The sequence below is a fragment of the Bubalus kerabau genome, chromosome 6 (genome assembly GCF_029407905.1).
Source record: "Bubalus kerabau isolate K-KA32 ecotype Philippines breed swamp buffalo chromosome 6, PCC_UOA_SB_1v2, whole genome shotgun sequence".
NCBI lineage: Eukaryota > Metazoa > Chordata > Mammalia > Artiodactyla > Bovidae > Bubalus > Bubalus kerabau.
The window spans coordinates 45369592-45392859 of NC_073629.1; the positions used below are offsets into that span (position 1 = coordinate 45369592).

Sequence of the window (23268 nt, forward strand, 5' to 3'; positions counted from 1 at the left end):
GTTAGAGACGAGTCCCTGTACACAGGGAGGAGGTTGAATGGTTTGAACTTCCTGTGAGTGCTGAAAGAGCGAACATTCTTTTGGGTTTCTTAGCAGCTTGTCCAGACATGGGGCAGGAGAGGAAAAAGCAGGTGAAGCTTAAAAGCTATCAGCAGCCAAATGTGAAAAAATGAAGGCAGATTCTTCACTACAAATGGTTTAAAAAGTGTACATGTCAGTATTTAAGAAAAAATGTTTAGTTTTATATTTGTGTATGTGATTGTGTATCTCTTGTTTTAGTTTATTTTTGCTGTTCAGTTGCCCAGTCGTGTCTGACTCTTTGCAACCCCATGGATTGCAGTACATCAGGCCTCTCTGTCCCTCACCACTCACCATCTCCCAAAGTTTGCCCAAGTTCATGTCCATGCCATTGGTGATGCCATCCAGCCTTATTCTCTGACACCCTCTTTTCCTCCTGACCTCAATCTTTCCAACATCAGGGACTTTTCAATGAGTCGGCTGTTCACATCAGATTTACAAAATACTGGAGCTTCAGCTTCCTTGCTTTAGTTAAGATGATTTAAATGTTTGCTTTGTGTGTGTGAGACACTTATTTAAATGCTAATAACCAAATGATTAAAAATAATAAGCAAAGTCTGGGATACAGTGAAGGACAGAGAAGCCTGGCAAGCTGCAGTCCCTGGGTTGCAAAGAGTCAGACATGAGTGCCTGAACAACCACCACCACCAAAGGGTACAAGTCATCCATGTAAGGTAATATGCATGACTAAATACCTCACACTTTATTCCAAGTCTTGAGAAATATCTATTTCCAAAAAATAGCAAATGCTAGATAATATATTCAACTTTTACATAGCTATAAAATGAATATAAAATCACTTTGTATGATAAATATTACTAGACTGCGAGCCTGGAGAATGAATTGAGGTGTAATGTGTCTCTATTCCTGTTATTGTAACTTGTGTCTTTATCTCTGTTACCGTAAGTCACCTGCACTTGACTTACAACAAATAAAATGGGAGAACAAATTTGATAAACACTGTGTACATTAAAAAATAAAGCTAGATGTGAGTTGCAGAGTACGTAAAAAAAATCCCCCAAACATAAAGTTACTAGTAGGAAAATGACTGTATGAGTATTTCTAAATAATAACTCAAAAATAATTTACATTTATCTTGGTAGCCTTTAAACAATTTTTTAGCTTTTAGCAAACCAACTTTCAAAGTTATCTTTAATTGTTAAGAAATATTTAATCAGTTTTACATATTTACTTTGAATTCCTAATATCAAAGTAAATAGTATTTCAGAGAAAATTATGATGAAATAAAGGTGAATACACAGCATACACTGGATTCATATTAGAATCCTATTCAGAGCCTTGAGCTACTAATAGGAAAAGAATGCACAATAGTCAGTCATTTCATATTAAACTTTTTATTAAAACTGAGTCTTTACAATATATTTAAAATGACATATTCCACAGACAAATACTTAAGAAAAAAACTTTTTTATGTATAATTATTGGCATACAAATTTAAGAACATAGTTAAAACTAAGCTAAATATTTATATGTATGTATATGTACGTGTACATATATATATATATATCCAAATTTATATCAATGATCTGGAACACCTGAGCTTTAATTTGTTGGTTTTCCAGATAGTGTGAAATACTTTTCATCCACTTTAGAAAGGATCCAGCCCATTGAGAAAGAATAACTTTGGTTAACAGACATTATCTTCCAAAGATCACATAGAGGTCTTCAATAAGATTACAATTTATCTTCAGAGGCTTCTTCCAAGTGGAGATCTGTCTGTGATGTAAGGAAGGATTCCCATGTAGCAAGGCACTAAATAATGGAAACACACCATCAGGAGATCAACAGCAGTTCACTTTCACTGTTAGAAAAATTAGTAAATCCTTATATAACTGTTCCAATAGCAATCTGTCCAACTCCCCTTTCCCATTGGCCTGCCAGGATCCCTATCATTTTTTACATATTTTAATTCTTAATGAGGGAAATTATTGCTAAATAAGATGAAAAGATAAAGGTTAAAAAATTAGCATGGATTAGTTTGCTGAAATAATCTACTATGTCCCCACTGTCAGGGCAGAAACAGATCTAAATTATAGAGGAAAAGATGGACCATTTGGATATGAGGCAGGCATAAAGCATCTAGACAGAGAAGTAGTGATACAAGCATGGTTTAATCAGATCTGAATCCTACTATATCATATATGTTTGTGCAAGTTGATTAATCTCTGTTATAGTTTCTTCAGCTATAAATTAGGTTAATGATAATACCACAAAAGCAATTGTGAAAATTAAATTTACATAATCTGTATAAATCTCTATGAAGAATGCCTGGCTCAAAGTAAATACTCAAAAATCAGCAATTATTATATAATAATGGTCTACCAAGACTAAGTAGTGAGTGAAAGTGAAGTGAAGTCATTCAGTCGTGTCAGACTCTTTGTGACCCCATGGACTGTAGCCTACCAGGTTCCATCATCCATGGGATTTTCCAGGCAAGAGTACTGGAGTGGGTTGCCATTGCCTTCTCCAGGAGATCTTCCTGACACAGGGATTGAACCTGGGTCTCCCTCATTGTAGGTAGACGCTTTACCGTCTGAGCCACCATTAATGTGTCCAGGAAATGAATCAAGGTGATCTAATTGAGAACTATAGAACAAAAGAGAATACATATTTTTTTTTAATGTGGACATAAAACATATACCAAAACTCACCATATTCCAGGTTATACAATAAGTCTCAATACATTTAAAAAGAGTAAATCATATGAGGTTTGTTCTCTGAGCATAGTGAAATTAACTTAGGAATTGGCAATTGAAAGGTATCTGAAAAATCCCAAAATATTTGAAATCTAAAGAAGAAATAACAAGGTAATCTAGAAAGTATTTTATTTTAAACTGAATGAAAATGAAAACACAATATATAAAAAAAAAATTGGGATGCCACTTAAGTAGTACATAAAGAGAAATTTATAGCACTAAACACCTATATAAGAAAAGAAAAAGGTCTTAAATGACTTCGATTTCCATCTTAAAAACTAAAAAAGAACAAATTATACCTAAAGTAAGCAGTAGAAGGAAAAAACCAGAAAAGATAGCAGTGTGAATCAACGAAAGAAGAATCACTGGATCTTTGAGAAGATTAACAAAATTGATAAACTTTTAGCCAGACTGTTCATAAAAGAAGAGAGATGATATAAACTACCAACTGTTAGGGGTTAAGAGAGGTGCTGCTAAGTCACTTCAGTCGTGTCCGACTCTGTGCGACCCCATAGACAGCAGCCCACCAGGCTTCCCCGTCCCTGGGATTCTCTAGGCAAGAACACTGGAGTGGGTTGCCATTTCCTTCTCCAGTGCATGAGAGTGAAAAGTGAAAGTGAAGTTGCTCAGTCATGTCCGACTCTGTGCGACCCCATGGACTGCCGCCTTCCAGGCTCCTCTGTCCATGGGATTTTCCAGGCAAGAGTACTGGAGTGGGGTGCCATTGCTTTCTCCGTAAGAGAGGTGACATCAGTCTAAATTCTACTGAAGGAAAAGAAAATCTTATTGAAAACTTTATACCTATACATTTGAGAACTTGAATAAAACCAATGAAAAGACACACACTACCAAAATTACCAAAACTCACTCTAGAAAAAATAAATAATCCAAATAAATCTGAATTTTTTGTTAAATATCTTTCCATAAAGAATACTCCAGGTATAAATCACCTCCCTAGCGAATTGTATCAAAAATTTAATGAAGAATCATATTAATTCTACACAAACTTTCAGGGAACTGAAGAGAAAGGAAAGGTTTCCATCATACCAGAGATATTACAAGGGAAGAAAACTACAGATCACTACCCCTCATAAATACAGATGTAAAAATTCTAAACAAAATTTTAGCAAATCAAATGCAGAAATCTATAGAAAGAATTGTCATGACCAAATGGAGTTTATCCCAAGAATGTAAGATTGGATTAATATTCAAATCAATCAGTGTAACTGACTGTATTCAATGTAATATCATCTCAGTTGACATGAAAAGACATCTGTCAAATTACAAATGTCCATTTCTTAGTTAAAAAAAAATTTTCAGCAAACTAGAAACAGATGGGAACTTTCACAACTTGAGAAAGAACATCTTCAAAAAACTTACAGTTAACATCATATGGACAAATGTATTAGCTATTTGCTGTTATTAGTATTTTATTTCTTTTGAATGCCAAGAAAAAAATTTAATTCAGCTTTATGGATACTTAAAAATCCTCACCAAATTTTGAACATAAGAAAGGAAATAAGAAATACCTAAATACATATAATGTTTAAAAATCTATCCACAATGTATACAAAAGTATGGAACAAAAGGGCTAATAGATTGTAGAATCATAGTTCACCTTTGTAAAAAGTCCTGTTTCCTGTGTGAAACTCATTTCTGGTCTCTTCTGCAAATTCATACATAATCTACTATCTGGTAATCCTGCAGGGTAGCCCGAAGCAATTACTGCTTTCAGGAGATATCATATCTTTTTGATAACTCTGCCAAACTATTATTTAAATAAACTTCTGAACATACTCAAGGCAAAACTCAATGAAAATGTGAGCAGTCTGCTCTATTTAGAATTCCTGTCAAATAGATCCAAACTGCACCAAATATGGTATTAATCCTAATGTGAAGAAGCTTCTATCATTGTCATATTCTTCAACTATCCTAGTTTAATAAATGTCTAAGGGAGATCAGCCCTCCCTGCTGATTATTGCTGTGAATTAATATTTCCATTTCTAAAGAAAATCCTCAGAAGGACAGTGAAATGTGGTAAAAGAAACAAACTAGCTATTTAACCATTTCCTTATCAACCACCACATGAAAGGCAGAAAAACAATTTATGTATTTTGAAATACAGATTATAGAACACTAGCATAGAAAAACAAGTATCATGACAGCTGCTAGCATCTATATGAATACTCGGTGAGGCATCATTATGATTGTTACCACATATTGGGCTTCCCTGTGGCTCAGCTAATAAAGAATCCACCTGCCATTCAGGAGATGTAGATTCAATCCCTGGGTTGGGAAGATCCCCTGGAGAAAGGAAAGGCTACCCACCCCAGTATTCTGGCCTGGAGAATTCCATGGACTGTATAGTCCATTGGGTCGCAAAGAGTTGGATACGACTGAGTGACTTTCACACTTGACTATCACATATTACTTTCTTTAAACTTCACAGTGATGATTATGAATCTTATTTTACAGATGAGAAAGCTGAGGATCAATGGTTAAATATGTTTGTGATATTACAAATCTGAGAAGAGGTACAGACATTTAATAGGCAATGGGAAATAATTAGTATCTTGAATGACCACCAGAGTACATTTAATAAGTCACTGGGCCATCAAGATGAGATACCTTTCTTTTACACAGTGGAAGAAGAACTGTTTTGGAGGAGAAGAGGGTAAAAAAAATGCATGATTGCAGGTGGATCAACTTTTAGGAAAGAGTATAAATGCAGGTTGAGTTATGATTGTTACCACATATTGGGCTTCCCTGTGGCTCAGCTAGTAAAGAATCCACCTGCCATTCAGGAGATGTAGATTCAATCCCTGGGTTGGGAAGATCCCCTGGAGAAAGGAAAGGCTACCCACCCCAGTATTCTGGCCTGGAGAATTCCATGGACTGTATAGTCCATGGGGTCGCAAAGAGTTGGATATGACTGAGTGACTTTCACACTTGAGTGCAGAAACTGATTTTTTACATATCTTTTGGAAGCTTTTATGCATTTCCAGCTGTATGTATACTCTTTGAATATGACTGAGTTAATAACATGCCAGGCAGAAAGTAAGTGTTCAATAAATGCTGAGAGCATAGGGAAGGAATGTACTGAACTGCTGATGCAAATACACTGCTCATCAGAAACACTGCACTTTTCAATCTTAATATTAATCAACTGACATCCTGGCTTCTATTGATCACTAAATGTGTTAATGTTAAGTTTTGTCATAAAAACCTGATCCCCAGTCAGGGTGCTGACCAATCAGTTTTCTGGGTCTACAAAGCTGAGACATGGTCCTGAACTGTGTAACTCCTGATGCTACCAATCATCTTTTGGAATTTTGATAGCAGATATTTTTACTAACTAAATATGCTAATTTCCCCCTCCTGCCAATGTTTAATATTAACCTGTTAATATTGATATGTTGCATATTTATCCAGTCAATGTACATAAGTCTATTTTTAAATAATTAAAGATAACCTTTAACGCTCTTTAAATCTCTTTATCTTTTTTTTGAGTACGAAAAACTAAGTGAAAACTCAAGAAATGGATTTTTTATACCATAAGCAATTGGGATAATTGAATGATACAAAGAATCATTAAAACAACAACAAAAATCTCAAAACCCAGTGTGAGACTTGCTCATAACTGTAAATTATATATATATTTTAAAGTATTTCTGTTATTTGGCTTCTCACTGTTTTCTATCAAGGAACTGATTTATTTCCATTTTTAAATCATTATAATTAGTAAAGCAAGCTAATATCTATTAAAATTAAAGTAACAATCAAAAATACCTAGTGTCACAGTTGGCTTGACCTTTAATCGTACCCCTTAGCTCCTCAATGGCACCCCACTCCAGTACTCTTGCCTGGAAAATCCAATGGGCAGAGGAGCCAGCTCCTTAGGCTGCAGTCCAGGGGGTCCCTAAGCGTCAGACACGACTGAGCAAACTTCACTTTCACTTCTCACTTTCATGCATTGGAGAAGGAAATGGCAACCCACTCCAGTGTTCTTGCCTGGAGAATCCCAGGGATGGGGGAGCCTGGTGGCTGCCATCTATGGGGTCACACAGAGTTGGACATGACTAAAGCGACTTAGCAGCAGCAGCAGCTTAGCTCATTCTAGTTTGATTATCATACTGTCATAGAGAATCAATAACAATTCCACATTTAGTTGAATAATGTGCATATTTTTATACATATTATTTTATTTGATACAACAATACTCTGACAAACTGAGTATTTGCATCTTATAAGAGAACTGATCTGTTGAGTCCAGTACTCTTTTCTATTGCCCTGTTCTGCTCACTGCAGTAAAAGAAAGCCCATAAACATGTTGAACATGCTATTAGGCAAGATGTGGGGTGACTGGAAAGCAAGTTTATCACAGATCCTCATTAATTGAGAACCCAGTGCACATTTTTTTTTTTCCCTAGGTGGCTCCAGTTTGTAGCCAAAGACCAAAAACTGTAGCTTCTCTTTGAAGGCACAACTGGGAAAGACTGTACAGTTAGGAAAGTGAGCCAGAACTAGGGCAAAAAGACTCAAAAGGTAAATAAAAGCCCTTTTGTTCTGACACATGCTTAAAGACTTCTCAAATAGAATATGTAGAAAGTAAGTTTTAATTATAAAATTAGTCTTGAAAGTAAATCTCTTGCTACCTCAGTAAAAACAATGATGACATTTTGCCCTAGGAAAAGGTAAATGTCTCTTTAGCTCTCAGAAGACAGTGATCCACAAGTAGATGTGATTACATTTTCTAAAGAATGAATGATAACAAAAATGGGGTTTCTGTTGGTATAATATAGCTTCCAATGAAAGCTTCCACATTTAAGAATCACTATTTTCTCAAAATGGTGGGATAGAAAGAGGTTCTGTCCCACAGTCTGAAAACATTCAAGTGAATGTTTTCACTTTTCTGGGCCTATTTACCTATTCACAGAAGAGGGGGCTTGAACCACGTGCATGCATCAACTTTCATCCAAGAGCCTAAAATGGCCAACACAAAAATAAACAGACACAACCTAGTTATTAACTTAAAAGCTTTTGCACAGCAGAGGAAACCATAAACAAAATGAAACGACAAATGTCGTGACCAACAAGAGACTACTTTCTAAAATACACAAATAGCTCATACAGCCTAACATAAAGGAAAAAATCGAAAAATGAGCAGAAGTTCTAAATAGACATTTCTCCAAAGAAGACAGACAGATGGCCACATGAAAAGATACTCAACATCGCTAATTCTCAGAGAAATGTAAATCGAAGTTACAGTGAGGAGGGACTGAGCACATACACATCACCTCACACAGCTCAGAATGGCCATCATCAAAAAATCTAAAGCAATAAATGCTGGAAAGGGTGTGGAGAAATGGGAACCCTCCTACACTGTATAGCCACCATGGAGAACAGTACGGAAGTTCCTTAAAAAACTAAAAATAGAAGTACCATGTGATCCTACAATCCCACGCCTGAGCATAGATCCAGAGATAATCATAGTTCAGAAAGATGCATGCCCTCCAGTGTTCACTGCTGTACTACCTGGAAGAACTAAGGCATGTGAGCAACCTAAATGATTGAAGATGAAAACACTGATGAAAGAATGAGAGGTGGTATATATACACAATGGAATATTACTCAGCCAAAAATGAATGAAATAATGCCATATGCAGCAACATGGATGGACCTAGAGATTATCATACAAAGTGAAGTAAGTCAGACAAAGACAAGTATTATATGATATTGCTTCCATGTGGAATCTAAAAATAAAAAAATACAAGTAAACTTATATACAAAACAGAAATAGACCCAAAGACATGGAAGACCAACTTATGGTTACCAAAGGGGAAAGCAGTGGGAAGGGAGGGTAAATTAGGAGTTTGGGAATAACATACACACATTACTATATATTTAATAGATAACCAGCAAGGACCTACTGTATAACCCAGGGAGCTATACTCAATATTCTGTAATAACCTATAAGGAAAAAGAATCTGGAAAAAATAGATATATAAGTACGTACAAGTGAATCACATTGCTACACACCTGAAACCAGCACAACACTGTAAATCAACTGTACTTAAATAAAATGTTTTTAAATTGGCAAATGAGATTGCATATTAATTGATAAATATGCCTTGTTCTATTTGGCTTAACAGAGTATGGAAAGGCATCAAATATAAAATTTTACCTCTCCCCTCAGTATTTGATATTTATAAGTTTTTTGCCTCTGAGATTTTTCTTTGCCTCTAAAAAATAAAATTAGTTATTTTATTATGTACATATGGACATGTATATTTTAATATCAAATAAAATTTATGATGTGTATACCATTATTTTCAGCACTTTACAGAAGAGGATACTGAGGCTCACTGAAATAATGAAAGGTGTCTGAACTTAAAGTCACAAGTTATGCCTATCCAAAGCCCATGCTCTTAAGTCACCAGGTGACAGAGCCAACATAAAGTTTTATATCTCCATAGGTAATGCTATGACCCTGATCATGGAACAGCCAGTGGAAAACCTAGTCTCATGCAAATTATCACAAGAATCAAATTAATAAAATATTATATATCTCTGCTAATGAAGTAAAATAACCACAAATTTGCCTAAAACAATAACGATATCTACTAATATAAAATGTGATAAAAGCCAAACCTTACCATGTACTTTTTTTTAAACCAGAAATTTCCATATTAAGTCAAAAGCTGTGCTTCCAGTTTTCCTATTAACCCCAATGACATAATAACTGCATCTCTCTTAATAAATTAAAACAGAAATATGACTGAGCATCCTTTACATATTTTAATGCTATCTCAACTATCTCGGGCACAGATGCCATCACCTACATGTGAGGAAACACTGAAGCTCAAATACGTAAACATCTCCACACTAGGCCAATATCATTGCAAAATAACTTACATTGTAAAAATTGTAGGCCATACCTAAAATGAGGGCAATGGGGTGTGTAACATTTTAGTAACTGCTTTTTTAATCACCTAGACCTAAGATCCAAATAGTAATGAAAACTTTTAGGAGCTGCATATTTAAACATTTTCCTGAAATATAACCAATCTAGAAAAAAATTAGAGATGATGTTATAAAAGGAAATCAACTTCTATTATTTTGCAATGGCTCAAAATTATTCAAGAAATTTCATTTTTGGAAAAGTCTAAATTCAGAATAAACTGCTAATTTATAATTTGAGAAATATCAGTAACTTTAAAATGACAAGATTTGCATTTTTTCTAAAATTAGTTTTACATATTCCTCAAGAATATAAGTAATAAGTTTGCATTTGTAAATACTACAAATGTTAATACTGTTAAATGATTGCAACAGTTAACATAAAAAAACTCATTAGCTACAAACGCCATCTTGTGGTCCTTTTAAAAATAATTTTGTAGTTTGTAGATCTCTAACTCAAGATCTTCTAAAGATAGAAAGAGCCTTAGATACAACCAATTCCTTTTCTCTCATTTTTACATGTGGAAAAGTTGGGGCTCCAAAGATCTAATACACTGGAAATCTATAGAGAGAATACAAGAGCCAAAATTTTCATATTTTCTACTCATACTTTTATATATGATATCATCATTCTCTTTTTTTTTTTTTTAACTAGTAACAAGCCAATTACATGAAGTTTGTCCAGTTTAGTACCAGACACTTTAAACACTGAGCTGATCTTGTTTATCATACACGAAAATACAATAAACTAAAAGAAAAGCACATTTACTTTTGGATTATTGGATCAAGGCACAGCTATGATAGAGCACATTATTTTAAAGCATTTCATACACTTTCTAATTTTATTCTTCTAAAAACCTGTGAGGGATGTGTGTGGATAGGGGGCAGGGGCATAGGAAGACCATTGGTTCCACCTTTTGACAGATTAGAAAGCTAGGTATAGAGAAGATATGACCAAGATTTTACATTTAGTAGCAGGCATCCTGATATCCAAGCTTAATTTGCTTCATTAGGAAATCCACCTTTTTTCTTCAAAGTGTTACAGCATGCAGTGTGTGCATGTGTGTTTTAAGTCATTTCTTCCTTTTCTTTACAGGAACTATTGTATTGGTCCATAGCATACAATCTGTCCTTTATGAAGCACAGTGAGATGTAAGTTCTTGATTCAGAATCTAGATAATTTTAGAAATGATTTCATTATAAAATGTAATCACCTATTTAAATTTTGATTAACTTAACTACAGAAAAACTCATCTAATTCAAAGGTTGGGAAAAGACAGACTGTCGATGCTATGGTGTAACTGTCACTTTTACACCTAAATTCAACTTCGCTCGTATAAATAATGGAAAAATAACTATATCTCAGAATATAAGAGATTAATGAAAATGTTTTAACATAAGTTTTTAAGAAAGCAGAAACCTATAAAACAACAAAAACTTTAAAACTTACATGAACTATAATAAAAAATGTTCATAGTTATTTGGAAACATGAACTATAGCTTTGGAATATGCAATTTAGAATAGAACTCATCATTTAATAAATAAAACAACACAGTTACATGATACTTTTGAATGCTAAAAATGATAAATACTTCATTTTTAAGGATTCCTTCAGTTCAGTTCAGTTGCTCAGTCGTGTCCGACTCTTTGCGACCCCATGAATCGCAGCATGCCAGGCCTCCCTGTCCATCACCAGCTCCCGGAGTTCATTCAAACTCACGTCCATTGAGTCAGTGATGCCATCCAGCCATCTCTGTCGTCCCCTTCTCCTCCTGCCCCCAGTCTCTCCCAGCATCAGGGTCTTTTCCAATGAGTCAACTCTTCGCATGAGGTGGCCAAAGTACTGGAGTTTCAGCTCTAGCACTATTCCTTCCAAAGAACACCCAGGACTGATCTCCTTTAGAATGGACTGGTTGGATCTCCTTGCAGTCCAAGGGACTCTCAAAAGTCTTCTCCAACACCACAGTTCAAGACCATCAATTCTTCGGCGCTCAACTTTCTTCACAGTCCAACTCTCACATCCATACATGACTACTGGAAAAACCACAGCCTTGACTAGACGGACCTTTGTTGGTAAAGTAATATCTCTGCTTTTTAATATGCTATCTAGGTTGGTCATAAATTTCCTTCCAAGGAGTACGCATCTTTTAATTTCATGGCTGCAATCACTTAATAAATAAAACAACACAGTTACATGATATTTTGAATTCTAAAAATGATAAATACTTCATTTTAAAGGTTTCCTTAGAAGTATATAAAAATCAGACCTTGGTGCCTTTAAACTGAATTCTATAATTAATCATGCTTTATATACATTATAATACTTGAATATCAGCCAGATTATAAATTTTTAAATGAGAAAAAACACTACCTATGTTAATTTGAAGAGATGAACAAACTCCTAGAAAACAGAAGGAACTTTAGAGCAGTGCTTCTCAAACTATCTGTGGTGAAGAACACATCTTTTGTTGGCTAAGAACCCTTAGATCCTACTGAGCTGACTAGTTCACACTTCATGCCACAAGAAATCATTACAAAAGCTGGACAATACCCCAACTGGCCTATACTTGATTCAACAAAAGAAGTCTAATAGTCACCTGGACATCATGACAATGTCTAATGGCCCTAGAATATTTCAATTGGTTATATTCTATTTCTGAATTTATGTTATAAATCTGTAATAAACAATTTATGAATTAGGCATTAGTCCACACTTTAAGTAACATAACTTTAGAGATCAATTACCCAAGGTTTCCTAAATTGTGTTTCATGACAGGCTAATGCTATAAGAAGAAATGCTAACCTAGTCAAAGTTATGTCTTAGATTCATAAACCATATAAGAACATGTGCTAAATCACTTTAGTCATGTCTGACCCTTTGTGACCCCATGGACTGAAGCCCTCCAGGTGCTCTTTCCATGGGATTCTCCAGGCAAGAATACTGGAGTGGGTTGCTGTGTCTTCCTCCAGGGGATCTTCCCAAAACAGGGACTGAACTCCTGTCTCTTATGTCTTCTGTATTGGCAACTGGGTTCTTTACCACTAGCGCTACCTGGGAAGCCCATATAAGCGCATAAAAGGTTCTAAGAACTTCTTTAGTAAACATGCCTGTTTAATTCAAACTTATTTGACTACAGGATCTATCTTTTCTATCAAGATAAACACCCATTAACATTACAAAAACTAATTTCCTATAAAATGCATAGAGAAATTCTACTTTAAACAGAATTACTGATGTACATTATTCAACAACTGCTTTAAAATTCCTAGTGGCAGAGAACTAATTTCTTTGCAATGCAATTTAATATACAGAATACATAGAATATAATTCTTTTTTTTGTGAATTCAAATTATTCAACTTCCTAAAGTTAATTCTAGATATGTTTTCTTTTTTAAAAAAATTTCATTGGCATATAGTTGCTCAGAACTATGTAGTTTTTCCAGTAGTCATGTACACATGTGAGAGTTGAACCATAAAGAAGGCTGAGTGCCAAATAATTGATGCTTTTGAACTGTGGTATTGAAGAAGACTTTTGAGAGTCCCTTGGACTGCAAGGTTAAACCAATAAATCCTAAAGGAAATAAATCCTGAATACTCATTGGAAGGACTGATGCTGAAGATGAAGCTCCGATACTTTGGCCACCTGATGCAAAGAGCCAACTCATTGGAAAAGACCCTTATGCTAGGAAAGATTGAGGGCAGGAGGAGAAGGGGACGACGGAGGATGAGATGGTTGGATGGCATCACCAACTCAATGGACATGAGTTTGAGCAGGCTCTGGGAGTTGGTGATGGACAGGGAAGCCTGGTGTGCCACAGTCCATGGGGTGGCAAAGAGTCAGACACCATTGAGTGACTGAACAATGACAAGAAGGGTGGCAGGGAATTTTTTTTTTTAAGTATCTTCTAACATAATAAGACCTCATGAATCTTATAAAACTTCAATTTTGAAAGAAGCAAATCAATGTGGTGATCAAGACAAAGACCCAGTAAATTAAATGACTTAAACTTGACAAAAGTATACTATCATTCTACATGCTGAAAATAATCTTTTTGCAAAGTATTTTTGGTTTGAGTATAAAGATTCCTTGGTGCTAGGGTGTGGGGTGGGGGGAACCAGTTAGAAGTAGATTTACAACTTGGAATATGAAAGGACTTTGTCATCAATATAGAGTATAACATTTACCTTATTTGCTATGAGAGAAAAGAATTCCTTTGAATCACTGGAAAGCTGTATCAAATTATTGAGGTGAAACTTTAAAAAGGTAGCTGGCTACAATTGAGCAGTTTTTTTTTTTTAAAAACAAGTGCAACTGAAATTTACCCAGTCAAGAGTTCATAGCTACTAAACATCTTCAGATGGTTTTACAATAAAGGCTTTAATGAGCATTAGAAGTCTTACATTTTTATCAGTTTCTTAAGTATTTTCTTGACAATAGTTCCATAAATATTTCAGACATGAATTCCATAAATGACTTCTGTGAACAAATAAACCTGAGATCTTAAACAAAGCTGAACATAGTTCTTTCCTAAGGAGTTTCTTAGGAACTTTAATGTGCTAAGATGCATTGCAACCTTCTTCAATAAAATGAAACAGCATAACTTAAGAGGAAGGCACTTGGCTACGAAGTTGTCATACCCAATGACAGCAAAAGTAAAATAAATGGGAGCCAATAATTGTGTGATCAAATATGTCCTCAAATAAACAATTAGAGACTCAAAAACTATGCCCAGGGACTTCCTCCAGCATTTCTACTAGTTGATTTTAAAAATTTATAAAATGTCTTTAATGTAGCATTCCCTTAGCTCAGTTTATAATTTCATCTCTTCACTCATCCAAGATTCCTGGTACAATCTATCAAGCTGAGAAGGCAGCTTCCCAGCCTCTGTGGTTGGTTTTCTCCATGGATGCCTCTCCCACAACCAATCAACTAATAACAGAGGACCATAACAGCATCCCATGAACAGCACAAGCAAGAGTTTATGGAAGGTTTTGTTTCTATAAGCAGTGGTGAAGCCTCTCATCTGAGAGTAAGAATAAAAAGTTTTAAAGTCTTAGGATGCACAAGGTTATTTCCTCTCTGCTTCCCTTGTTTTAAGCATTATTATTATGCACCTTTAGATTCTATTTCAAATAGGAATTGATTGCTTACAAAAAAAAAAAATTTCGATAGCATAAATGGTAAAAAGGACAAGATTAATCATTAAATAATCAATAGTGTTGGTCTCTTTACTAAAAATACAAAGGGAGAAATTCCTAGGCATTCAATGGAGCTTTATGGCATTAAGAAGATGAAAACTTGGTGTTTTGATGAAGATGACTGTCCCTAAATAAACTGGATGGTCCCTAAACATGTGGTGTACTGTAGCCCAAATTTGTTAATCTTGACATCAGGTTTCTAATGAGTACCTTCCAGTAAGTAAAAAAGTCAATAACGTGGACAAAAGAATGTAATGAAGTGGAAATTCTAACTGGCACAAAAATGGTCAGGTTGAGTAAATATCTAAGCATCTTAGCCTCTCAAGCTGGTCATGTTTACTTTTCAGGAAGTCTATCCTATGCATTAATGGAAATCTACTGAATTCACTAGGGTGTATAATGTAGTTCTGAAACCTTCTTCCAACAGTTTCAAATTATTTTCTGAAGGGTTGTTTAACCACCATCAGGAGATCTGTCTTCCTGAGTTCTAGAGATTAGGTAAGGTATGAGTTTAAGTAAATGCTATGAGGCATGACTGTAAAAAGAAAAGTACCCTGATATGGATTCCAAAATCCCCGTCCTAGATAACTGAATTATTCTAGCTTTTTATTCTTATGATTTTCAAAGGGAGTTGAGACACACATTAACCTTAAACAAAGTATCTATTTACTCCATTTCATCTTAAGAGACTGTCAATATAAAAATATAATTTAAATTGCTCAGCATAGAGCAACTATTATGCTCCTCTCCCAACATTTAAAAGGAAAACTAAGAAACTACAGGTCATTCTTTGTGACCAAAATGATACTAAACAACTATAGTTGAGTAAACCTTCAATTACTTCCATCCTCTCTACAAGAAAGACATAACACTGATGCTGAAATTAAACTTTTTTGTAATTTTTCAAATCACTTTACTAATTTGTAGGGAATATGACTAGATGGCCAGGGTTTCCTTCCTTTCCTTTTCTTTGACTCCCAGATTTTCAAAATAGTACTTTGTCATCAAGTTTCTGTCTTGTTACATAACAGCTCCTCTTTGCTGGATGGAGTTAGATCTTGGGAAAGTTATTCTCCCCCACTGCTCCTTTCAATTAATGTAGATGAACAGCAAGTCCATAATTTATCTGAGACCCAATTTTTAAAAAAATAATGAAATTTCAGACAGATACATAAATTTCACTCATCAGAACCTTCTTAGCTGGCAGTTTTATTATCATTATCAACATAGATTAACCTCTTAAAGTCACAGTGTTTGGGAGATACCTTTATTTGGATCATGGTGTTTTAAATATTCATGAAAATTTTAAAAAATGTTCCAAAATATGTAGCACATCACTGAATGTAAAACAAAAAACTCTTTTGCTACAGTTTATTTTACTATTCCCCAATATAACAAGGAATATATTTCTAAATAAAAACAAATATACCTGAAAACTTCTAGGGGATTCAATGCTTCTCTGTTACTTACTTTGTAAAAGAACTTCTATGATGTGTATTTTTAAAATTTTCTCTGCTTTTTGAATGGTCCATATATAGCTGGACTTGGATTTTACGGAAGCATTAGTTGTGTTATTGATTTGGCTAGATTGTGAACTCTTGAAATGATTTTTTTTTTGCTTCTTTTATCTCAGAGAAAACATCCTATACTAGATGCTTTTCTGCTTCCTAGATACCCATGTAGACATAAATATTTTTATTTTTCAATAATGATAGAACCCTTCTACTAAGTCAGTTTATTACGATTCAACTAAACGAATTCAAATACTCTTCCATTAAAAAGTAATATATTGTAAAGCTGTATCAATCAAATGAAAAATACATATACTTATTATTCTTCCCTAAGGGGAAGTTTGAATTTGAATGCTGCTTAGCATAAGGTTTTGATGTTAATAGAATTTAAAAGAATGATTTTACATGAGGCAACTAACATTCTTAAATAAGACTGATAGCATTTGAAATGAAGTGACCTCTATCTTGGCTATTTCTTGAATATCTTATCAAGAAAGATCTTAAGTCTAATGTTCATAATTATTTTAAATAGTATTGTTTATGAGAGCATAAAAATTTACATAAATGTTCAATTATTAGTAGTTATCTTCACTAATAAAGATACATGAACATTATGTACTATATAAAGATCAAGTTATACAGAAAAATGTTTAAACAAATGAAAAATACAGAACTCAAAATAACACATGTCCACTGTAGTCATCATAACACAAATAAGTAATCATGCTTTTATGTTGACATATGTGGAAATGCAGAAATTTTAAAATATTTTGATCAGCACAGAGCAAATTATTTTTCTATAAATGCATTTCACTATACCCCTCTCTAGGAGATAAGGTTATGGGTATTCTTTATTTCCTCTTTATACATTTGTGTGGTTAACTTTTGTTGTTTTTGTACATGTATTAATTCTAAAACCAGAAAATGAGGCCAAAAAGACTTCCATATATTAAGTCTAAAATAAACTATGCAAAGAAATAAATTTTACTACTTCAAGTATTATATTCAGTTAACTACAAATGATTTTATTTGGCAATAATTAATATTATGTGATCTTTTCATGATTATTATATTAAACTTTAAAGAGCATATTACTTCGGTGAATGATATCTACCAAGGATTCCTTCCTTTTAAATTTCTTCACCATCATCATAATTATCAGTATCAGCATCATCAACAACAATAAAAACATACTACTTTGTACCTTGTGTTTTTGTTTATTCACTAAGTTATGTCTGACTCTTGCAACCCCATGGACTGTAGCCTGCCAGGCTTCTCTGTCCATGGGATTTCCCAGGCAAGAATACTGGAATGGATTGCCATTTCCTTCTCCATGGGATCTTCCCAACCCAGGAATTGAACCTGCATTTCCTGCACTGCAAGCAGATTTTTACCACTGAGCCACCTGGGCAGTCTTATTTTGTACCTACTAAAGAACAAGGAGAAAATGTCTGTGCACTTTATCCAACATGTCATAGTTTATAGTTTTAGCATCCCTTCACGCTTTAGTAAGAAATAACTTTCTTTGGTTATTTGGATACTAATATACTTGGAAATTATTCACCTATGGTTAATGGGATTTTTTATTTTATTGCTTTGTTCTTATTTTTTCAAAAAAGATTCAAGTTTATTCTTAGTTACTGGTCATACAGAACACAATTGGGAATAGCTTCATTTTACCTATTCAGAGTTTATTTCAGATCCTTGTTTTATATTTGAGGTCAACTGTCTCTAAGTAAGTTCACATATCTAAGTACAATATTTCAGTTAGACAATAATGGGCCTTTGATACAGACATATCTCATATTAACAAACTGATTTTCCTCTGTCATTTTAATAGTTAAATTTTAAGTTATAAACAAGTTGTAACCATTTTACTTCATAAAAGTCCAGAGACAAATGTTTATACTCTATTTTTTCTATCACACTAGGAGCAAACCCCTTTGGGGGTTTATTATTATTATTATTATTTTTTTACAAATGTTGATGAAAAAAGAAGTATTTCCATAATAATGTGATTAAATTAAAAAGGAACTGGAAAGATTCTGCAACATTTTACTTCCTTATATATTTGACATATTCTGAAGTTAACAGATAACAGCAGACTGTTGCTGTTTCAGGCCATACAGTCGGTGTGTTAATTAGGAAGCCTTGATTACATAAGGGCTTCAATTTCCGATTATGCCTGGAATCATGTGCCAAATCAGTTAAAAGTTATTCACTCAGGAAAAAACTCAATAAATAACTTGAGTTGTAGAGACCTTATGAAGTTATAATAAAGAAAACTAATGATTCCTCCAAATATCTCCATCTAAAATGCCGTACACTTGATATAATTTTAGTAAGATTTAGAAATACAATTCACTTGGAGGAAAGAGTTAAAAACATAGATATAAACTACTGCGAGGGACAAAATTTGCAATACAGCAATATGGCACAGTGATGCTAATTTAACTATTTCTAAGAAGATAGTATTTTGTATAAACTGAGTGCAATCTATCAGAATAAAAAAAAGTGTGCATTTATATAAGAGGTATAGTCAAAATCCGAACATTTCAGTTGAAGTTCAATGGAACTACTATGAACATTTTCTTGTAAGAAAATTAAAAATCCAAACTTAGAACTAAGTTTTGCAGACATTATCATTGAGAAGACAACATAGTATTGAGTGTTTGTCACATGATTTTTATAACCTAATATGTTTTATAATCGTAATCACTTATAGTATAATGTCTATTCTAATTTTCTTAAAAAATTATTTCAATTATTAATTGTCATAGCACTCCTATAATGTCAGTGTGGCCATGTTCTATCATTAAGGAGAGATAAAGTTATTTCTGTGGTTTTAAAACAGTTAAAGTTGTAAAAAAAAAAAAGCGTATAATGACAAATCTGCTTTATCCAACAGAAATATTTTAAATCATTTCAAAATCTGAGACTTATGGGGAGTTCCTTTTAGATATTTTAATTTACTTAAGGTTGTTAATGTAGAATAAAAAAGGAGGGGAGGTGGAAAACGATCTTTCCAACCTCACTTGCTAAAAAGAAAATCAGTTAAATGTCCTCCAATCTCTAGCCGGCTGCCACGAAACCTCTATGTCAGTTCACCTCTCTGTCTTTGTTGCTACTTTCTAACCAGGCTCAATATGTTTAGTTTTGTTCCACTATGACCCATATATAGCCTGCGTGATCATTCTAAAAGGCAAGTCCAAATTGTCTCTTCCCTGCTGAAAACTCTTTAATGGCATTTGCCATTTCCCTTAGAATGAGAAATAAAACACAAAGCTTATTAAGGCCTTCTTCAGACTTCCCTGGTGGCTCAGATGGTAAAGCGTCTGCTTACAATGTGGGAGACCCGGGTTCAATCCCTGGGTTGGGAAGATCTCCTGGAGAAGGAAATGGCAACCCACTCCAGTATTCTTGCCTGGAAAATCCCATGGAAGGAAGATCCTGGTAGGCTACAGTCCATGGGGTCGCAAAGAGTAGGACACAACTGAGCGACTTCACTTTCACTTTCAGCCTAATAGAGTTCAGAACATACTAACACAAAACATGACACACTGTCATATTAAGACGAATGAGTTTGAGAAATAGAAGTGGAAGGTCATTCTGACCTTCTTCCAACCCTGATCTCCTGAGGCAAGTCATAAAATCCTCAAGTAAGAGGTGGGATCCTCATCCCCAGAGGAAAGGTGCATCTTTACCTCTGAAGCCAAGGACACGAGAAGAGTCCTAACAAAAAGGCCCTGCTAAGTCTCCCTCCATTTACTGGGCTTACGTTATACTCCTTAACCTATCCCTCTCTACACGACAACCCAATCTTCATCAAACCTAGCATAAAAATACTCAGATCTGTTTCTTCTGATCTTGATTTGCTGATGAAGGCTCCTGTGCCACAAAGAACTTATATTCATTCAACTTATATGCTTTTTCTCCTGTGAATTTATCTTTGTCAGTTTCATTTTCAGACCCAGCCAGGGATCCTATGAGGGTTGAGGGAAACATTTTCCTCCTCTACAAGCCTCATTTTTCAATTCAACACTATCTCCACTCCACCATTCTCCCAAAAGGAACCTCAGTAATTTGAACATGTTCTCTCTCACCTCTCTGCTTTTGTGCATGTCTTCTCTGCCTGGAACTCTCTTTCTCACATCTGAATCTCGCTACCTCTCATTCATTATTCAGGACTCAGCTTAAATATATCCTCTGAGGAATCGTCCTCTTTCCTTCTAGATTAGGTTAGATGCCTCTGCAAAGTCTTCCTATCCTGGATCTTATTATACTTCTTATTATAATGTTTTGTTTTAATTGTAACCACATGACAAAGAGATTGCATTTGTCTTGCACACTGTGGTCTCTCCAGGACCCAGCACAGTGGCTGGTGGTAGTAGGGGCTCAAGTATTTCTTGCTGAATGAAAATATCAGTATCAGTTAGATAATCTTGCAAAATATAAAATATTTTAAAGTACCTTTAACCTGGCAAGCACTACAGAATACAAAATATAATTTTCTTAATGTATCAATTTCATATAGTCATATATTCAGACAGAGATAAGGTTAAAGATGTATTTTAATATATATCTTCTAGGAAAAGTATGTTCAGAATTGCTAGATGAAGCAAGCAATAGCATAAAATTCACTGCAAATAAATACTACTGTGTTCAAAAAAGACAATCATTTGAAAAGCAAAATGTTGATTAGGCATTTTTCCTAAGGTAAACAAAGAAAGAAGCAAACAAAAGCAACCAAACTAAACTAGAGTGAACTCATGCTCTTTTTTGACCTTTTGAATAGCTACAGAGGAAAGGTGGGGATGGAAGGGACAGAAGGTATAAGCTCTGAACTAATTTCCTGCTCATTCAAACTTCTGTTTCTTTTCTGACTTTGCAAACAATACAAGAAAAGGAGCATGCATGCTCAGTGGCTGTCATATCCAACTCTTTGTGACCCCATGGACTGTAACCAGTCAGGCTCATCTGTCCACAGAATTTTCCAGGCAAGAATACTGGAGTGGGTTGCCATGTCCTTCTCCACGGGATCTCCCTGACCCAGGGATAGAACATGTGTTTCCAGTGTCTCCTGAACTGGCAGGAGGATTCTTTACCACTGAACCACCTGGGAAGCCCAGGTAAGAAAAGGAGAGAAAACGAAATTTTAACCAGTTAGGAGAATCATTAGGAAGCCTGATCAAATGATTTTTGAAGATGTCAGATCCTGCCAAAACAAGAAACTGAAGGGAATACAAACAAAACAAAATGGTAGCATTTACTTTTTTTTTTCATATATAAGATTCTGTTCAGTTTATTTGTATTGTTTAAAATTAGGGAAATAATAGACAAGAAACTGAAGGGAAGACAAACAAAACAAAATGACAGTATTTAATTTTTTTTTTCATATATAAGATTCTGTTCAGTTTATTGGTATTGTTTAAAATTAGGGAATAGGAAAATATGAAAATAAAAAAATCAGTGTTTAAATAAGCTCAATTGTAACATATAAAATATTTGTAGCTTTTTATATAATATATTATGAAACCATTTCAATTTGGCACTGGTCAAAACAACTTCAGTATAACTGCTAAAAGTCAGGAATACAACTCATGGTGGTTTTGTCATTTCTTGTCTGCTTCATTAATAAATATTACATTTGGGTTTTTCTTATGGCTACTTCTTAAATCGTTTCCTGTCATCCTGAGTCTTATCTGAAAGTGAAAGTGAAAGTGAAGTTGCTCAGTCGTGTCCGACTCTTTGCGACCCCATGGACTGTAGTCCACCAGGCTCCTCCGTCCATGGGATTCTCCAGGCAAGAGTACTGGAGTGGGTTGCCATTTGTGCAAAATGGCACTTACTTCTTTTCCCTTCCCCTATATTCTGAGTTTTACATGAAGATAGCAGAATTCTCTCTCACAGCAAGCTCAGCTCAAATTAGGCACTTGGGCATGCTGTGGAGGAAGGAAAGCTCATCACCTTCTTACAGGTAAACACGTTTGTGTTGGTGGGTGGGTTTAGTGATGCTCTATTAACTGGCAGCTCCACTGGCACTGAGCCACCAAAGAGGGTTTTGAATGTGACACTTGGTTCCTGAACAGACTCTTTCAACACAAGACAAACAGAAAGTAAGAGAGAGGATAACTGTTTTAAAAGAAAGCAATACTGCATATTACTAATTACCTGTTCATAATACAGGATGTTTTCCTCAGCCATATTTGTAAATGCTGACTTGATATCATTTTGCATGTTTTGTTTCCATCTTTCCCAATCTGCTTTCAGGGCATTATTCGCACACTCCACTTTATCTTCCAGTTTTCCAATCTCTTCCGCAAGCTGAATTAGATCACAAAGAGAGATCAGTTGATCTATGCATTCCTGCCACTAAGTGAATTCTTTGAATCTAAGATGAATATTATATATTTTTAAAAAGCACAAGAATATTTTTTTTGAAGAGTCGCCAGTATAGTCAGAGATATCACGTAGAGTTCTAAGGTCTGTGACCAATAGCACTTGACTTTGGATAAAGCTCTCAAACCTTGGGCCTCAGTTTCACTATTTATAAATCAAAGGAAAATGAACTACAAGTAATCTCAAAATTCTTTTGCAATAACTCTCTCATTACCACTGTTTGTAGTGATAATATTTATGTTAAAAGATACGGTTTCACATCTTCAGCTTATCTTTCCTGCTTCTCACTTTTCAACTGTTTTGACCAGAATGCTCAATTAACTGACATATTATAACATCCATATAGATTATTCAGTCCAGCCTGGAGGCCCAGGGGATTAACTAGCTACATTCCATTCAGCT

The 23268-nt window shown here is 34.6% G+C and overlaps 1 protein-coding gene across 5 annotated transcripts in view; it reads right to left on the bottom strand.

The window, feature by feature from the left end:
* The window catches only part of SNX7 (sorting nexin 7), a 164071-nt gene that overhangs the window by 46484 nt on the left and 94319 nt on the right, over positions 1-23268 (bottom strand). Inside the window, exons 8-10 of one of the 5 annotated variants that reach the window (XM_055585015.1) lie at positions 22639-22791; positions 7722-7778; positions 1418-1851 (exon numbers count right to left, since the gene is read on the bottom strand). In XM_055585015.1, coding sequence (XP_055440990.1) covers positions 7767-7778; positions 22639-22791 — 165 coding nt within the window. In that variant the 3' untranslated portion in view covers positions 1418-1851; positions 7722-7766. Of the gene's footprint in view, positions 1-1417; positions 1901-2910; positions 3561-7721; positions 7779-22638; positions 22792-23268 lie in introns of those variants that run through there. The other 4 variants (XM_055585013.1, XM_055585017.1, XM_055585016.1 and 1 more) reach the window with 4 other exon arrangements.